The sequence below is a fragment of the Camponotus floridanus genome, unplaced genomic scaffold (assembly GCF_003227725.1).
Source record: "Camponotus floridanus strain SB8 unplaced genomic scaffold, Cflo_v7.5 scaffold250, whole genome shotgun sequence".
NCBI lineage: Eukaryota > Metazoa > Arthropoda > Insecta > Hymenoptera > Formicidae > Camponotus > Camponotus floridanus.
This window is the reverse complement of record NW_020229382.1, coordinates 368,157-388,111: the sequence shown is the minus strand read 5'-3', so window position 1 is coordinate 388,111 and position 19,955 is coordinate 368,157. Positions and strand designations below refer to the sequence as shown.

General features: G+C 26.7%; 2 protein-coding genes and 1 long non-coding RNA gene across 3 annotated transcripts; all 3 read left to right on the top strand.

Annotated features, from left to right (window-relative positions):
- Positions 1–222: 222 nt before the first annotated feature.
- On the top strand, positions 223–3,909 carry LOC105257694 (lysosomal aspartic protease). The gene is made up of 8 exons (XM_025409282.1): positions 223–429; positions 798–1,048; positions 1,585–1,697; positions 1,830–2,053; positions 2,202–2,324; positions 2,389–2,533; positions 2,761–2,853; positions 2,942–3,909. Exons 1-8 carry the CDS (start codon positions 368–370, stop codon positions 3,134–3,136), a joined length of 1,206 nt encoding a protein of 401 aa, XP_025265067.1. The 5' UTR covers positions 223–367; the 3' UTR covers positions 3,137–3,909.
- Positions 3,910–6,512: 2,603 nt separating this feature from the next.
- On the top strand, positions 6,513–14,703 carry LOC112638151 (lysosomal aspartic protease-like; the record flags this gene model as incomplete). Its single annotated transcript, XM_025409277.1, has 10 exons — positions 6,513–6,672; positions 7,626–7,744; positions 7,890–8,128; positions 12,453–12,667; positions 13,183–13,298; positions 13,427–13,641; positions 13,790–13,912; positions 13,977–14,112; positions 14,342–14,434; positions 14,514–14,703. Coding segments are annotated over 10 exons (1,581 nt in total), but the record flags the coding sequence as incomplete, so codon positions are not given.
- On the top strand, positions 8,578–9,266 carry LOC112638158. The gene is made up of 3 exons (XR_003122896.1): positions 8,578–8,713; positions 8,940–9,032; positions 9,112–9,266. It is a non-coding gene; the product is annotated as an uncharacterized LOC112638158 (long non-coding RNA).
- Positions 14,704–19,955: the final 5,252 nt, after the last annotated feature.

The following is a 19,955-nucleotide window of genomic DNA, read 5'->3' as shown; positions in this document are numbered from 1 at the left end:
TAGTCGTTATAAATGTATTCTTTCGAAAGAATTGTTTCTATTATTAATCATAAATTTATATAAATAAACGTTAATTAAGAATATGCGATCATGCAAAATATGATATATTTAAATTAAATTTATCGATGGAATTCCATCAGGATTTTTCGAATGTTTCGCGCGTTCTCTACCTATTTAAGCATTCAACAGAGGGACACGCGTGATCGTATATATATACCGCTATCGAATACCGATACAGTGTTAAGGGAGAGTTAGTAGTAAACGACACACTTTATTTATTTGCTTTATGTGATCATAAAGTGTCGAAAGATAGTTGTTGTTGAAAATTTTAGGAATCGAGACTTCAGCAGTAAATTAATTCTGAAATATGTTTTGCCTTCTTGTGGGAGTGACGGTGCTCTATATGACGATTGACGCACAAATAAAAAAGTCAGTATATATTTTATTATATTATATATTGGCATAATAAATATTGAAATTATAAAAATCGAATTTTTCTCGTATCCGATTTCTTGGATAAATGCGTAATTTGAGCAAATGCAATTAATACTTCAATACAAATTAGATAAAATTTTTTGGTAAAAACGTATGTTTTTATTTATTAGTCAAAAAGTAAATAAAATAAGAATATTTTTGATAGAGTGAGTTCATCGTTCTTTCGTAACGTCTATCTTGCTTTTATCTCTATTTAAACGATAACCGTCATAAATCTCTTTGGAGGTCATTAAATACATAAATCTCTTTGGAGGTCATTAAATATATGTGCATTCACAGAATGTTTTTTATGTTACTTTAAGCATTTTATTTCCAAACTTTTGGCCCGAGATGGATCTTCCTTCAAATTTACATGAAGGCGCTGACCGCAAGTTGCAAAAAGTTCGTTCAATTCGATCTTTGCCTTCAGTACGTTTGACCAATATCGACAACGTGACTTATTATGGCACTATTAAAATTGGAATTCCACCGAAAGAAGTTAAAGTTGTTTTTGATACTACTTCCCAATCTCTCCGGATATTTCCCAAAAATTTCTCCACAAATCCTGTTCCTTGTAAGTAAATCGTTTATATATACAAGTACATGTATATGCTTTTACTTTTAATTTATTAAATAAATTTCATTTCATCAATATCGATCTTAGATAAGCTTAAACTTCAATTTTTTAAATCCGCGAATATATATATATATATATATATATATATATATATTCTATCTACAATCATATTTTTCAAATATAACCTTGGGATTTAAAAAGTTGAATATTACACAGATACATATTTATTTTAATTTTTTAGTAATATTTAATATTATAGTGTAGATATTACAATGGCAAACTTTGGAATTTGAAAATGTTTAAATTAATTGAAATAATTTATCACATTCACTCTTTGAAAATACAAACAAACATTGATAAACAAAAATGATTTATAAATTAATTCGATAAAAACATGTACATATACAACATAAATAATTATTTACAAAAGCATGTTGCATATTTAATATAATTTAATAAGTTAATATGTCTATGCATATTTTAAAAATATTTTAATATTTCTAATTTTCGATATTACTGAATATGCTTCACAGTGGCACGTAGTCAAAGTTCGTCTTTCAACCCATATATAGTAGATAATAGATTATTTCATGAACGATACCTCGATTACAATGTAACAGGATTCCTATCTATGGGTACAGTGAAAGTAAGTCATTATTAAATAAACATTCTAATTTAATTATAACTAAAATGATAGTTTAAACATTACTTATGCAAACGTGTTCTTTTTTTGCGTAGCAATGTACGATGTATTATTTCAATACAAATTTTATCGTAGATTGCCGACATCAATGTGGAGAGGCAAGTAATTCTAGAAGTGGTAAACATATCCGGCATGCCAGACAAACATATATTTAAATCGTACTCAAATATATCTGACCAAAAATATGATGGTATTTTGGGCCTGAGCTATCAACAAACATTCGAACCATTTTCTGTCTTCTACAACATGATTGATCAGTTGCTAGTGGCACCACGCGTTTTCAGTATTTATCTAAATAGGTACATATCTTCTCTACCTATAAACATCGTATACCTGTCTAAACGAGATTTTTTACAATTAAAATAATATTTATATTTGCACATTAAATAAACTTAATTTTAATTATCACACTCATACATATTGCAATATAAAGAACATAATTTGCAGAAGCTCTTCAGCCGATTTAGGTGGTGTATTGATATTTGGCGATTCCGATCCTGCTTATTTCGAAGGGGATTTTACATATGTTCCTGTTACTCGCAGAGGATACTGGCAATTTACCATTGATAGGTACGTTATTTTTTAAATTACATTAATCATGTTTCAACAAATTGTTAATGTCACCGCTTTGTAGTATCGAAATGAATCAAGTTAAAAGGAGTACTTATGATTGGTGCCGGGGAGGCTGCCAAGCTATCATTGACACGAGTACTTGGAAAATAATGGGTCCAGAAGAGGATGTCTCAGCTATTAATCGACTTTTTCTAAGTAATATATATGTAAGTAAACAATATCTTTCAAGTAATTATATCTTTCACAAAGCACGTAATCTTCGATAGAAAAAAATAAATTATAAAAAATTGATAACAGCGATAAAAAAATAAATATTAGGTATGTTCAAATGAAACATTAATTTCTATGGAACAATAACGTTAATTCTTGTTTCCGAAATACATATATTCTAAATGTGTTTAATTGCTGATCTGATATTATCTTATATTTAAAGAAAACCTGCCATGGAATTGCGTATTTACCTTTGATAACATTTTACATACGTGGTAAAGAATTCACTCTTAACGGTGAAGAGTATATGATTCGGGTAAGTGCCATAAGAAAATTATTTAAATTATTTAAATTATTTAAATATGTGTAAGAGAAGTTTATACCGTGTATTTAATTCTGCTCAGAATCCAGATAATAAAAGTACATGTATAACCGTCTTCTGGAAACTCGAGAGAACATATAAATATAATGTAAAATGGGTTTTGGGCATGCCATTTATTCGCCGTTTCTACACAGAGTTTGATATGCAGGGACACCAATTGGGATTTGCTTTGGTGAAAAACGCTATCGTTCATTTAGAAAATGATTATATTTTTTGATATGTAGAAAATCTTTTATTGTCACCTTTTATTATATACTTTATCATCATTTTTTAAATAATTTATTTAGTTTTGGTAAGAAAAAAATTCAATCTTTTTTAATCGCCTATCGACAAAGATCGCATACTATCAATGTGAATTTTTGAGTAATATTTACATAACTGCGCCTTAATTTTCAACAACAACTACTTTCTTATGAAAGCAGCTGATATGTGCTGTTTTGCGAATTTTTGCGACCAATGTCATTTGCTAAGTTCATTATTGCATGGTCGTCTATTCGATATAATCAAACTATTTTTTCAAAATGCTGATTTCTCCTTCGTTATCATTCTTAATCCCGCACACAATAATAATTTATTTTAATACAATTTGTTTTAATTATAACACAAAATATTATATAAAATATTTTTAAATTTGATTGATGGAACGGATGATAACACAAATATGTTTCGAATGCGAGCGATTGTATGTATAACAGTCGCCAAATGTCGATAAATGATAGCTCTAGTAGTCGAGTACAATTTCTTTTTTGTATGTTGCAATGTACAAAAAGAAATTTACTGGTAATTTCGAAAACATATTCGACTTTCTCGTGATGACTGTGATGCTGATCGACGCGGAAATCCAAAACTATGTTCATACATTGTATTGTATGTTTACGTTACATATCAGTAATAAATATTGAATTTAAGAACTGGCCTCCCGCCCTGATCACATTCGATTTTCTGAGATTCCAAACTTATGTAAAACTTATGTCGTGCAATGCAATAAAAGTTTTCAAACATATAATATATAATGTTATAAAAATCATATTCTCTTCCCTAGATCTCATAAGAATTGGAGATAAATGGTTACACTGGATCTAGTAAAATTAATCTTGAAGCGCTCTCATAAATATAACATTTTTGTGGGTAGAAAATGTCAAAAATTCTCCCGTTCAACTTCCTACATCTTCGTATGTGAACAAGAATTAATATGCTTCCGTTCAGTGAATAGATGTTGTCACTGCTTTAAAATAATCTTGTTTTAATATAAAATATTTCCAAACCGCATTAGATTATCGATTTGTCGGCTGGATTTTACCGTATCATGCATCATGTGTTCTTAAATGCATAAATGCGATTTTGATGCTGTAGGACAAGACAAGCGCGTTTTTCTGATTTACGGTATCATATTAATCGTTAGAAGTTGCGGTGATAAATAAACGGTTATGTATTTTTTTCATGCAATTAAAAAAAAATATCTCGGTTACTTTTTCTAAAATACTTGCGTAGATCCGGAATACAGGAATTGATTGTGTTTAGAGATTGGAAGAATCGATATCTGCTTTGTTCACTTGCTTATGCATATACTTATGAATGATTCGAGAAAATTTATACGAGGTCAGAATTGTAGCTCAATTACTTAAAACGTAACTAATCATCATACGTTCTAGATTCATGATTCTCGCGATCGTTATGTACGAAGAAGTGCAATAGATCTTACTTAATTTCAATTATCCTAATGGATTTAATGACTTCTCTATATTTCTGGAGTCTAAAGGAACGATTTTTAACTAAACAGTTTTGTATATATATTGTAACAAATAACCACTATCCACCAGATCTGGTTATTCTGCCTTGTCGCTGATGTCTGTTTGAGTCAGATCTGAAATAATTTGATTACAAATTGATTATAAATATTGCATTGTTACTATTATTTATGAATGTTAATTACAATATATGTTTCTATATCCATGCTATATACGTTTGAATTATATCAATATTATCAAATTTTAATCAGGACTAATTTAAATCAGGACTAATTTAAATTTTTTTAAATCAGGACTAATTTAGTGCAAAGAACTAATAATATATATACAATGATAAAATGACACATTTTTATTGTATAAATTATTGTGTTTATTTTGTTATATGTTATCTTATTATATGTTGATTCTTATAATGCAATTGAAATTATCATCATAATATAATATCTTCCAGTATTGAAAGTTATCTTATTTCGATAAATTAATGGCACATTTTTAATAAAAAAGTATTTCCTTATTAAATATCTATTATATGTTTCACAAAATTTCATATTGTTAAATTTCTTCAAATTTACATAATATATGTTAAAAGAAATGTATAATAGAATTATATATAATAGAAGTAAGAGATACATAGTATAAGTTTTTAACGTTTGTACAGTATCTTGATTTAAAATATTCATATTAATATTATTCCAAATTTAACATAACAAATTGTATATACCAAATTTCCGAAATTAACGAATATTGAAATATATATTTCAAGATTATGTATATTGTCTTGTCCTTTTAAAAATTCATCAAAAAGGTGATTTATAATTACACACACACACACATAAGTATATAGTTTTTCCGTACGAAATTATATAAAGAAATGTCGGTTAATTAAAAATGCTGTTTTTTTTTCAATCATCCTATTAACATCTTATTGCACTAAAATTAATGTTGCATGATTGCTTATTTAGTTGTTATAAATGTATTCTTTCATAAGAATTGTTTTTATTATTAATCATAAATTTATATAAACAAACGTTTTTAATAGACGTTCTTAATCATAAATTTATATAAATAAACGTTTTTAATTAAGAATACGCGATCATGCAAAATGTGATATATTTAAATTAAATTTATCGATGGAAATTCATCAGGATTTTTCGAATGTTCCGCACGTTCTCTATCTGTTGAAGCATTCAACAGAGGGACACACGCAATCATATATATAACGCTATCGAATACCGATACAGTGCTAAGAGAGAGTTAGTAAGCGACAACACCTTATTTTTCTGTGTATCTGGTCATAAAATGTCGAAAGAAAGTCGTCATTGAAATTTTCACGGACCGAGACTTCAGCAGTAAATAAATTCTGAAATATGTTTCGCCTTCTTGTGGTGGTGACGGTGCTCTTTATGACGACTGACGCGCAACCTTCGTATATATTTTATTATATTTTATAATAGCATAATAAATATCGAAATTATGAAGATCAAATTTTTATCGTATCCGATTTCTTGGATTAAACGCGTAACTTGAGTAAATGCAATAAATACTTCAATACTTCAAATTGGATGAAATTTCTTTAGTCCAAAGATATGTTTTTATTTATTAGTCAAAGAGTAAATAAAATAAGAATATTTTTAAAAAAGTGTCTTATTGTACTTTCATAACATTCGCTTTTGTCCATCTTGCTTTTATCTCTAAACGACAACCGTTAACATAAATCTGTTTAGAGGTCATCAAATATATTTGCATCAAATATATTTGCATTCACAGAATATTCTTTATGTTATTTCAAGGTCACTTTTCTGGATGTGGCGGATAACTGACACCAAATTGCAAAAAGTTTCTTGAGATGATAAATTTCCTTCAGTACGTTTAACCAATTTCGAAAATGTGAATTATTATGGCTCTATAAAAATTGGAACTCCACAACAAGAACTTAAAGTTGTGTTTGATACTGGTTCCGCAAATTTTTGGCTATTTTCCAAAAAGTGCACAATCCTTGCTTGTTGTAAGTAATTAGTTTGTATATATATATATATGTTTTCATTTTTCATTTATTAATTAAATTTTATGTAATCAATATCGTTCTTTTAGATAAGCTTAAACTTCAATTTCTTAAATCCGCGAATATATATATATATATATATATATATATATATATATATATATATATATATACCTATATATACCTATATATACAGGGTGTCCTAAAACTCTTAATCAATCTTTCAAAGACAGATTCCTGGGATCATTTGGAGACGATTTTTCCTCAGTGAAAATGTCGATGAAGGCCATCATTTTTTGCATGTTCCCGATTTTTGTCATCATATATCTTTGCAATTAAGTTTTAAATTAAAATTCAATTAAAATAAACTCTATTTAAAATTAATCGAAAAATGTTTTTTTGTTAATATTTTATTTCTACAAAGCTTAGTTTACGAAAAACCCCTTATTTCCCATCACTTATAATTCGAAAATTATTAATGCCTCGACATTTTCGTTGAGGAAAAATCGTCTTCATATGATCCCAGGAATCTGTCTTTGAAAGATTGATTAAGTGTTTCGGGACACCCTGTATATATATGAAATATCTAGATTTATATTTTTCAAGTATAATCTGGGGATTTAAAAAGTTGAATATTATACAGAAACATAATTACTTTAATTTTATAGTAATATTAATATTTTAGTGTAAATATAACAATGGTAAACTTTGAAATTTGGAAATGTATAAATTAATTTAAATATTTTATCATTCTTTCGCTGAAGATACAAAACAAATATAGATAAACAAAGATGATTTATGAATTAATTCGACAAATACATGTACATGTACAATATATATAATTATTTACAAAAGAATGTTGTATATTTAACATAGATTAATAAGATAATATGTCTATATATATTTTTTCAAAATCTTTTTAATTTCTAATTTTCGATACTAAATATGCTTCACAGCAAAACGTCATCGATATGATAGTATGGATTCCTACACGTATATATCAAATAATACTGATATTTATATAGGATACAACGATTATAATGTAAATGGATTTCTATCTACTGATACAGTGAATGTAAGTCATTACTAAACAAATAATCCATTCATAATAATAATTTAGTTATAAATAAAATAATAGTTTGAACATTTTTTAAGTAATCATATTCCTGTTTTGAGTGGCAATGACGATGTATTATTTGGATACCAATTTTTTATCATAGATTGCTAACCTCAATGTAAAGAATCAAACATTTGCAGAAGTGGTAAACGTATCAGATGTAAATATAATATTAAAGTACCATGTAAATAATTTATATATAAATATACTTGAACGAAGATTTGATGGTTTCTTAGGCCTGAGTTATTCCGATATATCTCAGGATGGAATAACTCCTGTCTTCGACAACATGATTCAACAAGGCCTAGTGTCATCACGCATTTTCAGTTTTTATCTAAATAGGTACATATCTTCTCTACTTATGAACAACATATATCTATAGAAAATGAGTATTTAATAAACATCCAGTTCGATTTGTATATATATTTATATTTATTTTATACTTATTTTAATATAAACATAAATTAAATTTATTATTTATATATAGTATTATATATAGTATTACAATTTTTCAAATTAATGTAATATATATATTTGTAAATTAAATAAATTTAATTTTAATTATAACACAAATACATATTGCGACATGAAAAATATAATTTGCAGAGACACCAGCCGATTTAGGTGGTAGATTGATATTCGGTGGTTCCGATCCTGCTTATTACGAAGGGGATTTTATATATATACCTGTTACTAACAAAGGATATTGGCAATTTACCATTGATAGGTATCTTATTTTTAAAATTACATTAATCATGTTTGTAAAAATTATTAATATCATCGCTTTGTAGTATCCAAATAAATGATATCACTTTGTGCGAGGAAAACTGCCAAGCTATTGTTGACACAAGTACTTGGAAAATAATTGGACCAGAAACGGAAGTTTCATTTCGTAATGACCTTTTTGAAACTAATTCACAGGGAAAAGTAAGTAAACGATATCTTTCAAGTAACCATATCTTTCAAAGCACGTAGGCTTTGAGAAAAAGAATATAAAAATTTGATAATAGCGCTAAAAATATAAATATTAAGTACGTTCTAATGAAACATAAATTATATGAAACAATGACATCAGTCCTTTATCTGTTCCGAAATACTTAATATATTCATTAAATATGATTAATTACTACTTGATATTATGTTTTATTTAAAGGTGGACTGCAATAAAATTTCTAAATTGCCTATAATCAGGTTTAATTTGGGTGGTAAGGCGTTCGATCTTACCGGTAAAGATTATATCATTCGGGTGAGTGCTATAAGAAAATTATTTAAATTATTTAAATATGTGTAAGTGAAATTTATATTATGTATTTAATTCTGCTCAGCATCCAAATGATGAAAGTATATGTGTATTCGTCTTCTGCAAACACGACCCAACATATGACGGTGAAGAAAAATGAATTCTGGGCATGCCATTTATTGGCCGTTACTACACTGAATTTGATATGGAGAAAAACCGAGTGGGATTTGCTTTGGCGAAAAAAGTATAGAAACTTTCATTAAAATGTATAGAAAATTTTTTATTGTCACCTTTTATTGTATACTTTATCATCATTTTTTAATTATTTGTTTAGTTTTCGGTAAGAAAAAAATGTAATCTCTTTTAATTGCCGACTGACAAAGTTCACATATCAATGTGAGTTTTTGCGTAATGCTTACATAACTGCGTTTTCATTTTCAATATCAATATTTTATCGTGAAAGCAATTGATTTGTGCTTATAGTTACTTAGAATGCGAATTTTTGCGAGTAATTGCATTCGCTAAGGTCATTATTGCATGGCCGTCTAATCGATACAATCAATGTATTCTTTCGAAAAGCTGATTCCTCCTTCATTATCATTCTTAATTACGCGCACACTAAATAATTTATTTCAAAGCAATATCAAAAATAAAAATAAAGCTCTCTGTAAAATTCAATAGTTAAAGTGATCAGTCAGGCGTAGAGAGCTAACAAATCAATAAAGTAGAAATGTTAATCAAAATATATTATAATAAATCATAATTACAAACTTCAAGTAAGATAGTTATAATATATAAAGATGTTGAAGATGTGTGCGGACGTTTCGACTTACTTTTAAGTCATCTTCAGCGCAAAAAAAAAAAAAAAAAAAAAAAAAATTGTAACGGAGATAGAGCATATTGTAAAAGTCCATATAGAGGGAGAACATTATAAAATGTACGCAGAAAGAGCTAGTAAAAAACTTATAGGAGATGCAACTTTTTTTTTGCGCTGAAGATGACTTAAAAGTAAGTCGAAACGTCCGCACACATCTTCAACATCTTTATATATTATAACTATCTTACTTGAAGTTTGTAATTATGATTTATTAATATATATTTTGATTAACATTTCTACTTTATTGATTTGTTAGCTCTCTACGCCTGACTGATCACTTTAACTATTCAAAGCAATATGTTTTAATTATAACACAAAATAATAAATAAAATATTTTTAAATTTGATTGATCGATAGGACGGATGATCAATAACAAAGGATATGTTTCGAATTCGAGCGATTGTATGTATAACAGTCGCCAAATGTCGATAAATGATAGCTCTAGTAGTCCAGTACAATTTCTTTTTTGTATGTAATAACGTACAGAAAGAAATTTACTGGAAATTTCGAAAATATGTTCCGCTTTTTCGTGATGACTGTGATGCTGATCGAAGCAGAAATCCAAAACTAAATTCATATATTGTATTGTAAGTTTAAGTTACATATCAGTATAATAAATATTGAATTTAAAAAAATTAACCTATTTCATTGTGATCGCAATCGATTTTCTGAGATCCTAAAATTATGTAAATGTGGTTGCATCCATAGAACGATAAATCTTAAATAGAAAGTTATTCGTGCAATACAATAAGAGTTTTCGATTTTATAATAATGTTAAAAAAATCATTCTGTCCTTGCTCGATTTAATAAGAATTAGATGTGAAAAATTACACTGGATTTAGTAAAATTAATCTTGGAACTATCTCGTAAATGGAGCGATTTTCAATTAAACAGTTTTGTAAATATATTGTAACATATAACCACTATCCACCAGATTTCTGGGTTATTCCGGATTATCGCTGATGCCTGTTTCAGCTAGACATGAAATAATTTAATTACAAATTGATTATAAACATTACATCGTTATTATTACTTATGAAATGCTAATTACAATATATGTTTATATATGCATGCTATATATGTTTGAAATATATCAATATTCGGTATCAAACTTTATAAATCAGGACGAATTTGATACAAGGAACTAATAATAAAATTACATTAAAAAAATTACAAATTTTTTATTCTATAATGTGTTTATCTTATTATATATGTTATCTTATTACACGTTAATTTTTATAATGTAATTGAAGTTATCATCATAATATAATACTTTCCAGTGTTGAAAGTTATCTTATTTCGATAAATTAATGACACATTTTTAATAAAAAAGTATTTCCTTATTAAAGATTTATTATTTGTATCACAAAATTTCATATTGTTACATTCTTTCAAATTTACATAATATATGCTAAAAGAAATGTATAGTAGAAATATATATATTAGAATTAAGTCCTATATAATATAGATTTTTAAGTTTTGTACAGTATCTTAAGTTAAAATATTCATATTAATATTATTCCAAATTTAACAAAACAAATCGGTTATTGCAAAATTTCTGAAATTAATAAATATTTAAATATATATTATATTTCAAGATTATGTATATTTTCTTGTTCTTTAAAAAATCCCAAAAATTTATCAAATAAGGTGATTCATAATTACATAAATATAGTTTTTCCGCACAAAATTATATAAAAAAATGTTGGTTAATTAAAAACTGCTTTTTTCAAACTTCCTACTGTAAAGTTAATGTTGCATGATTGCCTGTTTAGTCATTATAAATGTATTCTTTCGAAAGAATTATTTCTATTATTAATCATAAATTTATGTAATTAAACGTGTTAATTATCAATACACGATCATGCAAAATATGATATATTTAAATTTAATTTATCGATGGAAATCCATTAAGAATTTTCAAATGTTTCGCGCATTCTTTATCTGTTCAAGAATTCAACAGAGGGACACGCGCGATCATAATATATATATATAGCGCTATCGAATACCGATACAGTGTTAAGGTAGAGTTAGTAACCGACAACACTTTATTTTTCTGTGTATCTGGTCATAAAGTGTCGAAAGAAAAATGTTGAAATTTTCACGAATCAAGATTTCAGCAATAAATGAATTCTGAAATATGTTTCGTCTTTTCGTGGTGGTGACGGTGCTCTTTATGACAACTGACGCGCAATATATTCCGTATATATTTTATTTTATATTGGCATAATAAATATCGAAAGTATAAAGATGAAATCTTTCTCGTATCCGATTTCTTGGATTAAACGCGTAACTTGAGCAAATGCAATTAATACTTGAATATAAGTTGGATAAAATTTCTTTGGTCAAAATATATGTTTTTATTTATTTGTCAAAGAGTAAATCAAATAAGACATATTTTTGAAAAAATATGTCTCATTATTCTTTCGTAATGTTCGCTTTTGTTCATCTTGCTTTTATCCCTATTTAAACGACAACGTTAATATAAATTTTTTTAGAGGTCATCAAATATATCTGCATTCACAGAATGTTATTTATGTTATTTCAAGGGATTATCTCAGGCGGCCGCGTATAAATAAACCCAAATTGCAAAGAGTTCCTTTAGATTATAATTCTACATCAGTATGTTTGACCAACGTCGAAAACGTGATTTATTATAGCACTATTAGCATTGGAACTTCACAGCAAAAATTTAAAGTTGTATTTGATACCAATTCCTTATATACTAAGATAATTACTAAAAAGTCCAAAAATTCTGTTGCTTGTAAGTAAATCGTTTATATATACATGTACATGTATATGTTTTTACTTTCAATTTATTAAATAAATTTCATTTCATCAATATCGATCATAGATCTAAGCTTAAACTTCAATTTTTTGAATCCGAATATATATATATTCTATCTACAATTATATTTTTCAAGTATAATCTCGAGATTTAAAAAGTTGAATATTATACAGATCCATATTTATTTTAATTTTATAGTAATATTTAATATTATACTGTAAATATTACAATGACAAACTTTGGAATTTGAAAATGTTTAAATTAATTGAAATAATTTATCACATTCAAACTTTAAAAATATAAGCAAACATTGATAAACAAAGATGATTTATGAATTAATTCGATAAAACCGTGTACATGTACAATATATATAATTATTTAGGAAAGAATGTTGTATATTTCATATAGATTAAAAAGAGAATATATCTATGCACATTTAAAAAAATATTTTAATGTTGCTAATTTTCGATATTACTGAATATGCTTCACAGCGGCACGTAGTCAATATAATACGTCTTCCAACTCATATATACCAAATAACACATCATTTAATGTACAATTCCTCGATTGCAATGTAACAGGATTCCTATCTACTGATACAGAGAATGTAAGTCATTATTAAATAAACATTCTAATTTAATTATAACTAAAATTATAGTTTAAACATTTCTTAAGCAATCGTGTTATTTTTTTGCGCGGCAATGACGATGTATTTCAATACAAATTTTATCGTAGGTTACCAACATCAATGTAGAGAAGCAAACATTTGTAGAAGTGGCAAACATATCAGACGAACATATATTTAATTTGTACTTAAATATACCTAACCAAAAATATGGTGTTATTGGCCTGAGTTATTACCAGATATACGGTGGAATAAGGACTCTCTTCGACTACATGATTCAACAAAGACTAGTGTCATCACGTATTTTCAGTTTTAATCTAAATAGGTACATATCTTTTTCACATATAAGCATCGTATACCTATTTAAACGAGATTTTTTAATATTAAAATAATATTTATATTTGCTCATTAACTAAACTTAATTTTAATTATCACACTCATACATATTGCAATATAAAGAACATAATTTGCAGAAACGTTTCAGCCGATTTAGGTGGTAAATTTATATTCGGTGGTTCCGATCCTGCTTATTACGAAGGAAAATTTACATATGTTCCTGTTACTCACAGAGGAATATGGCAAATTACCATTGATAGGTACGTTAATTTTTAAATTACATTAATCATGTTTCAACAAATTGTTAACGTCATCGACTTGTAGTATCCGACTAAATAATTTTACTTGGTGCGAGAAAAGCTGCCAAGCAAATGTTGACACAAGTACTTGGAAAATAATTGGACCAGAAAAGGATGTTTCACTTATTAATCGACTAATTGAAATTAATTCACATGGAAGTGTAAGTAAACAATATCTTTCAAGCAATTATATCTTTCACAAAGCACGTAATCTTCGATAGACGAAAATAAATTATAAAAAATTAATAATAGCGATAAAAAAATAAATATTAGGTATGTTCAAATGAAACATTAATTTCTATGGAACAATAACGTTAATTCTCGTTTCCGAAATACGTATATTCGTTAAATATGATTAATTGCTAATCTGATATTATCTTTTATTTAAAGATAAACTGCAGTAGAATTTTTCATTTACCTACAATCACGTTTAATTTGGGTGGTAAAGCGTTCGATCTTACCGGTAAAGATTATATCATTCGGGTGAGTGCTAAAAAAAAATTATTTAAATTATTTAAATATGTATAAGAGAAGTTTATATCGTGTATTTAATTCTGCTTAGCATCCAGATGATAAAAGTATATGTGTAACCGTCTTCTGGAAACACGACCTAATATACGACGATAAAATGAAATGGATTCTGGGCATACCATTTATGGGTCGTTACTACACCGAATTTGATATGGAGAAAAACCGAGTGGGATTTGCTTTTGCGAAAAATGTATAGAATTTATCAAAATGTATAAAAAATCTTTCACTTTCACTTTTATTGTGTACTTTATCATAATTTTTAAATTATTTGTTTAATTTTCGATTAAAAAAAAATTTAATTTTTTAATCGCTAACCGACAAAGTTCGCAGATTATAAATGTGAATTTTTGCGTAATGCTTACATAACTTCGTATTAATTTTCAATAGCAATATTTTATCGTGAAAGCAACTGATATGGGCTTATAGTTATTTGGAATGCGAATTTTTGCGAGTAATTGCATTCGCTAAGGTCATTGTTGCATGGCCGTCTAATCGATATAATCAATCTATTCTTTCGAAAAGCTGATTACTCCTTCATTATCATTCTTAATTACGCGCACACTTAATAAATTATTTTAAAACAATTTGTTTTAATTATAATACAAAATATTAAATAAAATATTTTTACATTTGATTGATCGATAGAAAAAATGATCAATAAAAAAGGTTATGTTTCGAATGCAAGTGATTGTATATATAACGGCCGTCAAATGTCAATGTAAATGATAGCTCTAGTAGACGAGTACAATTTCTTTTTTGTATGTCGTAACGTACAGAAAGAAATTTACTGGAAATTTCGAAAACATGTTCCGCTTTCTCGTGATGACTGTGATGCTGACGGACGCAGAAATCCAAAACTAAGTTCATACATTGTATTGTAAGTTTACGTACATATCAGTATAATAATTATTGAATTTATAAATATTGATCTGTCTCGTCGTGACAACATTCGATTTTCAGAGATCCCAAACTTATGTAAAACTTATGTCGTGCAGTGCAATAAAAGTTTTCAATTTTATAATAATGTTATAAAAATCATTTTTTCTTCGCTAGATTTAATAAGAATTGGAGATAAATGATTACACTGGATCTAGTAAAATTAATCTTGAAGCGCTCTCGTAAATATAACATTTTTGCGGATAAAAAATTTCAAAAGTTTTCCCGTTTAACTTCCTACATCTTCGTATGTGAACAAGAATTAATATGCTTCCGTTTCATGATAGAATAGCTCGTTGTCACCGCTTTAAAATAATCTTGTTTTAATATAAAATATTTCCAAACCGCATTAGATTATCGATTTGTCGACTGGATTTTATTTGTATTATGCATCATGTGTTTTTAAATGCATATTTGCGATTTTGATGTTGAACACGACAAGCGCGTTTTATCTGATTTATTATATTATATAAATTGTTAGAGATTGTGGTGATAAATGAGCGATAATATGTTCCACTTTTTTTCATCCAACTAAAAGAAAATATCTCTGTCATTTTTTTTCAAATACTTGCGTAGATCAGGAATACTGGAATCGATTGCGTTCGCAGATCGAAAAATCGATATTAGCTTTGTTCATTTGCTTATGCATTTGCTTATGAATAATTTTATGAACGATATCTATATTGTAACAAGTAAGCATTATCCATCAGATTTAGATATTTCGGATTATCGCTGATGCCTGTTTCAATCAAATTTGTAATAATTTGATTATAAATATTATAATGTTATTTAAAACAAATTGATTATAAATATTATAATGTTATTATTATTTATGAATGTTAATTACAATATATATTTATATATACATGCTATATACGTTTGAATTATATCAATATTATCAAATTTTTTAAATCGGGACTAATTTAGCAAAGAGATTAATAATAAAATTACAATGAAAAAATGACACATTTTTATTGTATAATTCGTTTATCTTGTTATATGTTATCTTATTATATGTTGATTTTTACAATGCAATTGAATTATCATCATAATATAATCCTTCCCATTATTGAAACTTATCTTATTTCGATAAATTAATGACACATTTTTAATAAAAAAGTATTATCTTATTAGATATCCATTTTTTCTTTCACAAAATATTTCATATTGTTACATTTTGTCAAATTTACATAATATATGCTAAAAGAAATGTATAATAGAATTATATATAATAGAAGTAAGACATACATAGTATAGGTTTTTAAGTTTTGTACAGTATCTTGAGTTAAAATATTCATATTAATATTATCTCAAATTTAACATAACAAATTGTTTATAAGAAAATTTTTGAAATTAATAAATATTCAAATATATATTTCAAGATTATGTATTTTTTCTTGTCTTTTTGAAAACCTCAAAAATTCATCAAAAAAGGTAATTTATAATTACATAAATATAGTTTTTCCGCACAAAATTATATAAAAAAAATGTCGGCTAATTAAATGCTGCTTTTTCAAACTTTCTATTGTTAAATTAATGTTGCATGATTGTCAGTTTAGTCGTTATAAATGTATTCTTTCGAAAGAATTGTTTCTATTATTAATCATAAATTTATATAAATAAACGTTAATTAAGAATATGCGATCATGCAAAATATGATATATTAAATTAAATTTATCGATGGAATTCCCATCAGGATTTTTCGAATGTTTCGCGCGTTCTCTACCTATTTAAGCATTCAACAGAGGGACGCGTGATCGTATATATATACCGCTATCGAATACCGATACAGTGTTAAGGGAGAGTTAGTAGTAAACGACACACTTTATTTATCTGCTTTATGTGATCATAAAGTGTCGAAAGATAGTTGTTGTTGAAAATTTTAGGAATCGAGACTTCAGCAGTAAATTAAATTCTGAAATATGTTTTGCCTTCTTGTGGGATGACGGTGCTCTATATGACGATTGACGCACAAATAAAAAAGTCAGTATATATTTATTATATTATATATTGGCATAATAAATATTGAAAATTATAAAAATCGAATTTTTCTCGTATCCGATTTCTTGGATAAATGCGTAATTTGAGCAAATGCAATTAATACTTCAATACAATTAGATAAAATTTTTTGGTAAAAACGTATGTTTTTATTTATTAGTCAAAAAGTAAATAAAATAAGAATATTTTTGATAGAGTGAGTTCATCGTTCTTTCGTAACGTCTATCTTGCTTTTATCTCTATTTAAACGATAACCGTCATAAATCTCTTTGAGGTCATTAAATACATAAATCTCTTTGGAGGTCATTAAATATATGTGCATTCACAGAATGTTTTTTATGTTACTTTAAGCATTTTATTTCCAAACTTTTGGCCCGAGATGGATCTTCCTTCAATTTACATGAAGGCGCTGACGCAAGTTGCAAAAAGTTCAATTCGACCTTTGCCTTCAGTACGTTTGACCAATATCGACAACGTGACTTATTATGGCACTATTAAAATTGGAATCCACCGAAAGAAGTTAAAGTTATTTTTTGATACTACTTCCCAATATCTTCGGATATTTCCCAAAAATTTCTCCACAAATCCTGTTCCTTGTAAGTAAATCGTTTATATATACAAGTACATGTATATGCTTTTACTTTTAATTTATTAAATAAATTTCATTTCATCAATATCGATCTTAGATAAGCTTAAACTTCAATTTTTAAATCCGCGAATATATATATATATATATATATATATATATATATATATAGGTATATACACTATAATATAAATATTACTAACAAATTAAAATAAATATGTATCTGTCTAATATACAACTTTTTAAAATCCCAAGATTATACTTGAAAATATAATTGTATATATATATAATATAATTGTGTATATATATATATGTATAATATATATATATATTACTTATAATATTCTATCTACAATTATTTTTTCAAGTATAACCTTGGGATTTAAAAAGTTGAAATTTACACAGATACATATTTATTTAAATTTTTAGTAATATTTAATATTATAGTGTAAATATTACAATGGCAAACTTTGGAATTTGCATGTTTAAATTAATTGGAATAATTTATCACATTCACTTTTTGAAGATACAAACAAACATTGATAAATGAAGATGATTTATAAATTTAATTCGATAAAAACATGTATATATACAACATAAATAATTATTTACAAAAGCATGTTGCATATTTACTATAAATTAATAAGATATATGTCTATGCATATTTTTAAAATTTTTTAAATATTTCTAATTTTCGATATTACTGAATATGCTTCACAGTGGCACGTAGTCGAAGTTCGTCTTTCAACCCATATATAGTAGATAATAGAATATTTCATGTACCATACCACGATTTACAATGTAACAGGATTCCTATCTATGGGTACAGTGAAAGTAAGTTATTATTAAATAAAGCATTCTAATTTAATTATAACTAAAATAATAGTTTAAACATTACTTAAGCAATCGTGTTCTTTTCTTTGCGTAGCAATGTACGATGTATTATTTCAATACAAATTTTATGTAGATTGCCGACATCAATGTGGAGAGGCAAGTAATTCTAGAAGTGGTAAACATATTCGGCATGCCAAAAAACATATATTTAAATCGTACTTAAATATATCTGACCAAAAATATGAGGTATTTTGGGCCTGAGCTATCAACAAACATTCGAACCACTTTCTGTCTTCCAGAACATGATTGATCAGTGGCTAGTGGCACACGGCGCTTTCAGTATTTATCTAAATAGGTACATATCTTCTCTACCTATATGCATATCGTATACTTAAAGTCTAAACGAGATTTTTAAAATTAAAATAATATTTATATTTACACATTAAATATACTTAATTTTAATTATCACATCATACATATTGGCAATATAAAGAACATAATTTGCCAGAAGCTTCTTCAGCCGGATTTTAGGTGTAAATTGATATTTGGTGGTTTCGATTCAGCTTATTACAAACAAATTCTTGCATATGTTCCTGTTACTCGCAGAGGATACTGGCAATTTACCATTGATCGGTACGTTATTTTTTTAATTACATTAATCATGTTTCAACAAATTGTTAATGTCACCGCTTTTGTAGTATCGAAATGAATCAAGTTGTAGGGGGAATACTTATGAATGGTGCGGGGAGGCTGCAAGCTATCATTGACAGAGTACTTGGAAAATAATTGGGTCCAGAAGAGGATGTCTCAGTATTAATCGACTTTTTCTAAGTAATATATATGTAAAGTAAACAATATTTTCAAAGTAATTATATCTTTCACAAAGCACGTAATCTTCGATAGAGAAAAATAAATTATAAAAAATTGATTAAATAGCGATAAAAAAATAATATTAGGTATGTTCAATGAAACATTAATTTCTATGGAATAATAACGTATTTTGCTTGTTTTCCGAAATACATATATTCTAAATGTGATTAATTGCTGATCTGATATTATCTTTATTTAAAGAAAACCTGCCGTGGAATTTGAGTATTTACTTCGTAACGTTTAAAATAC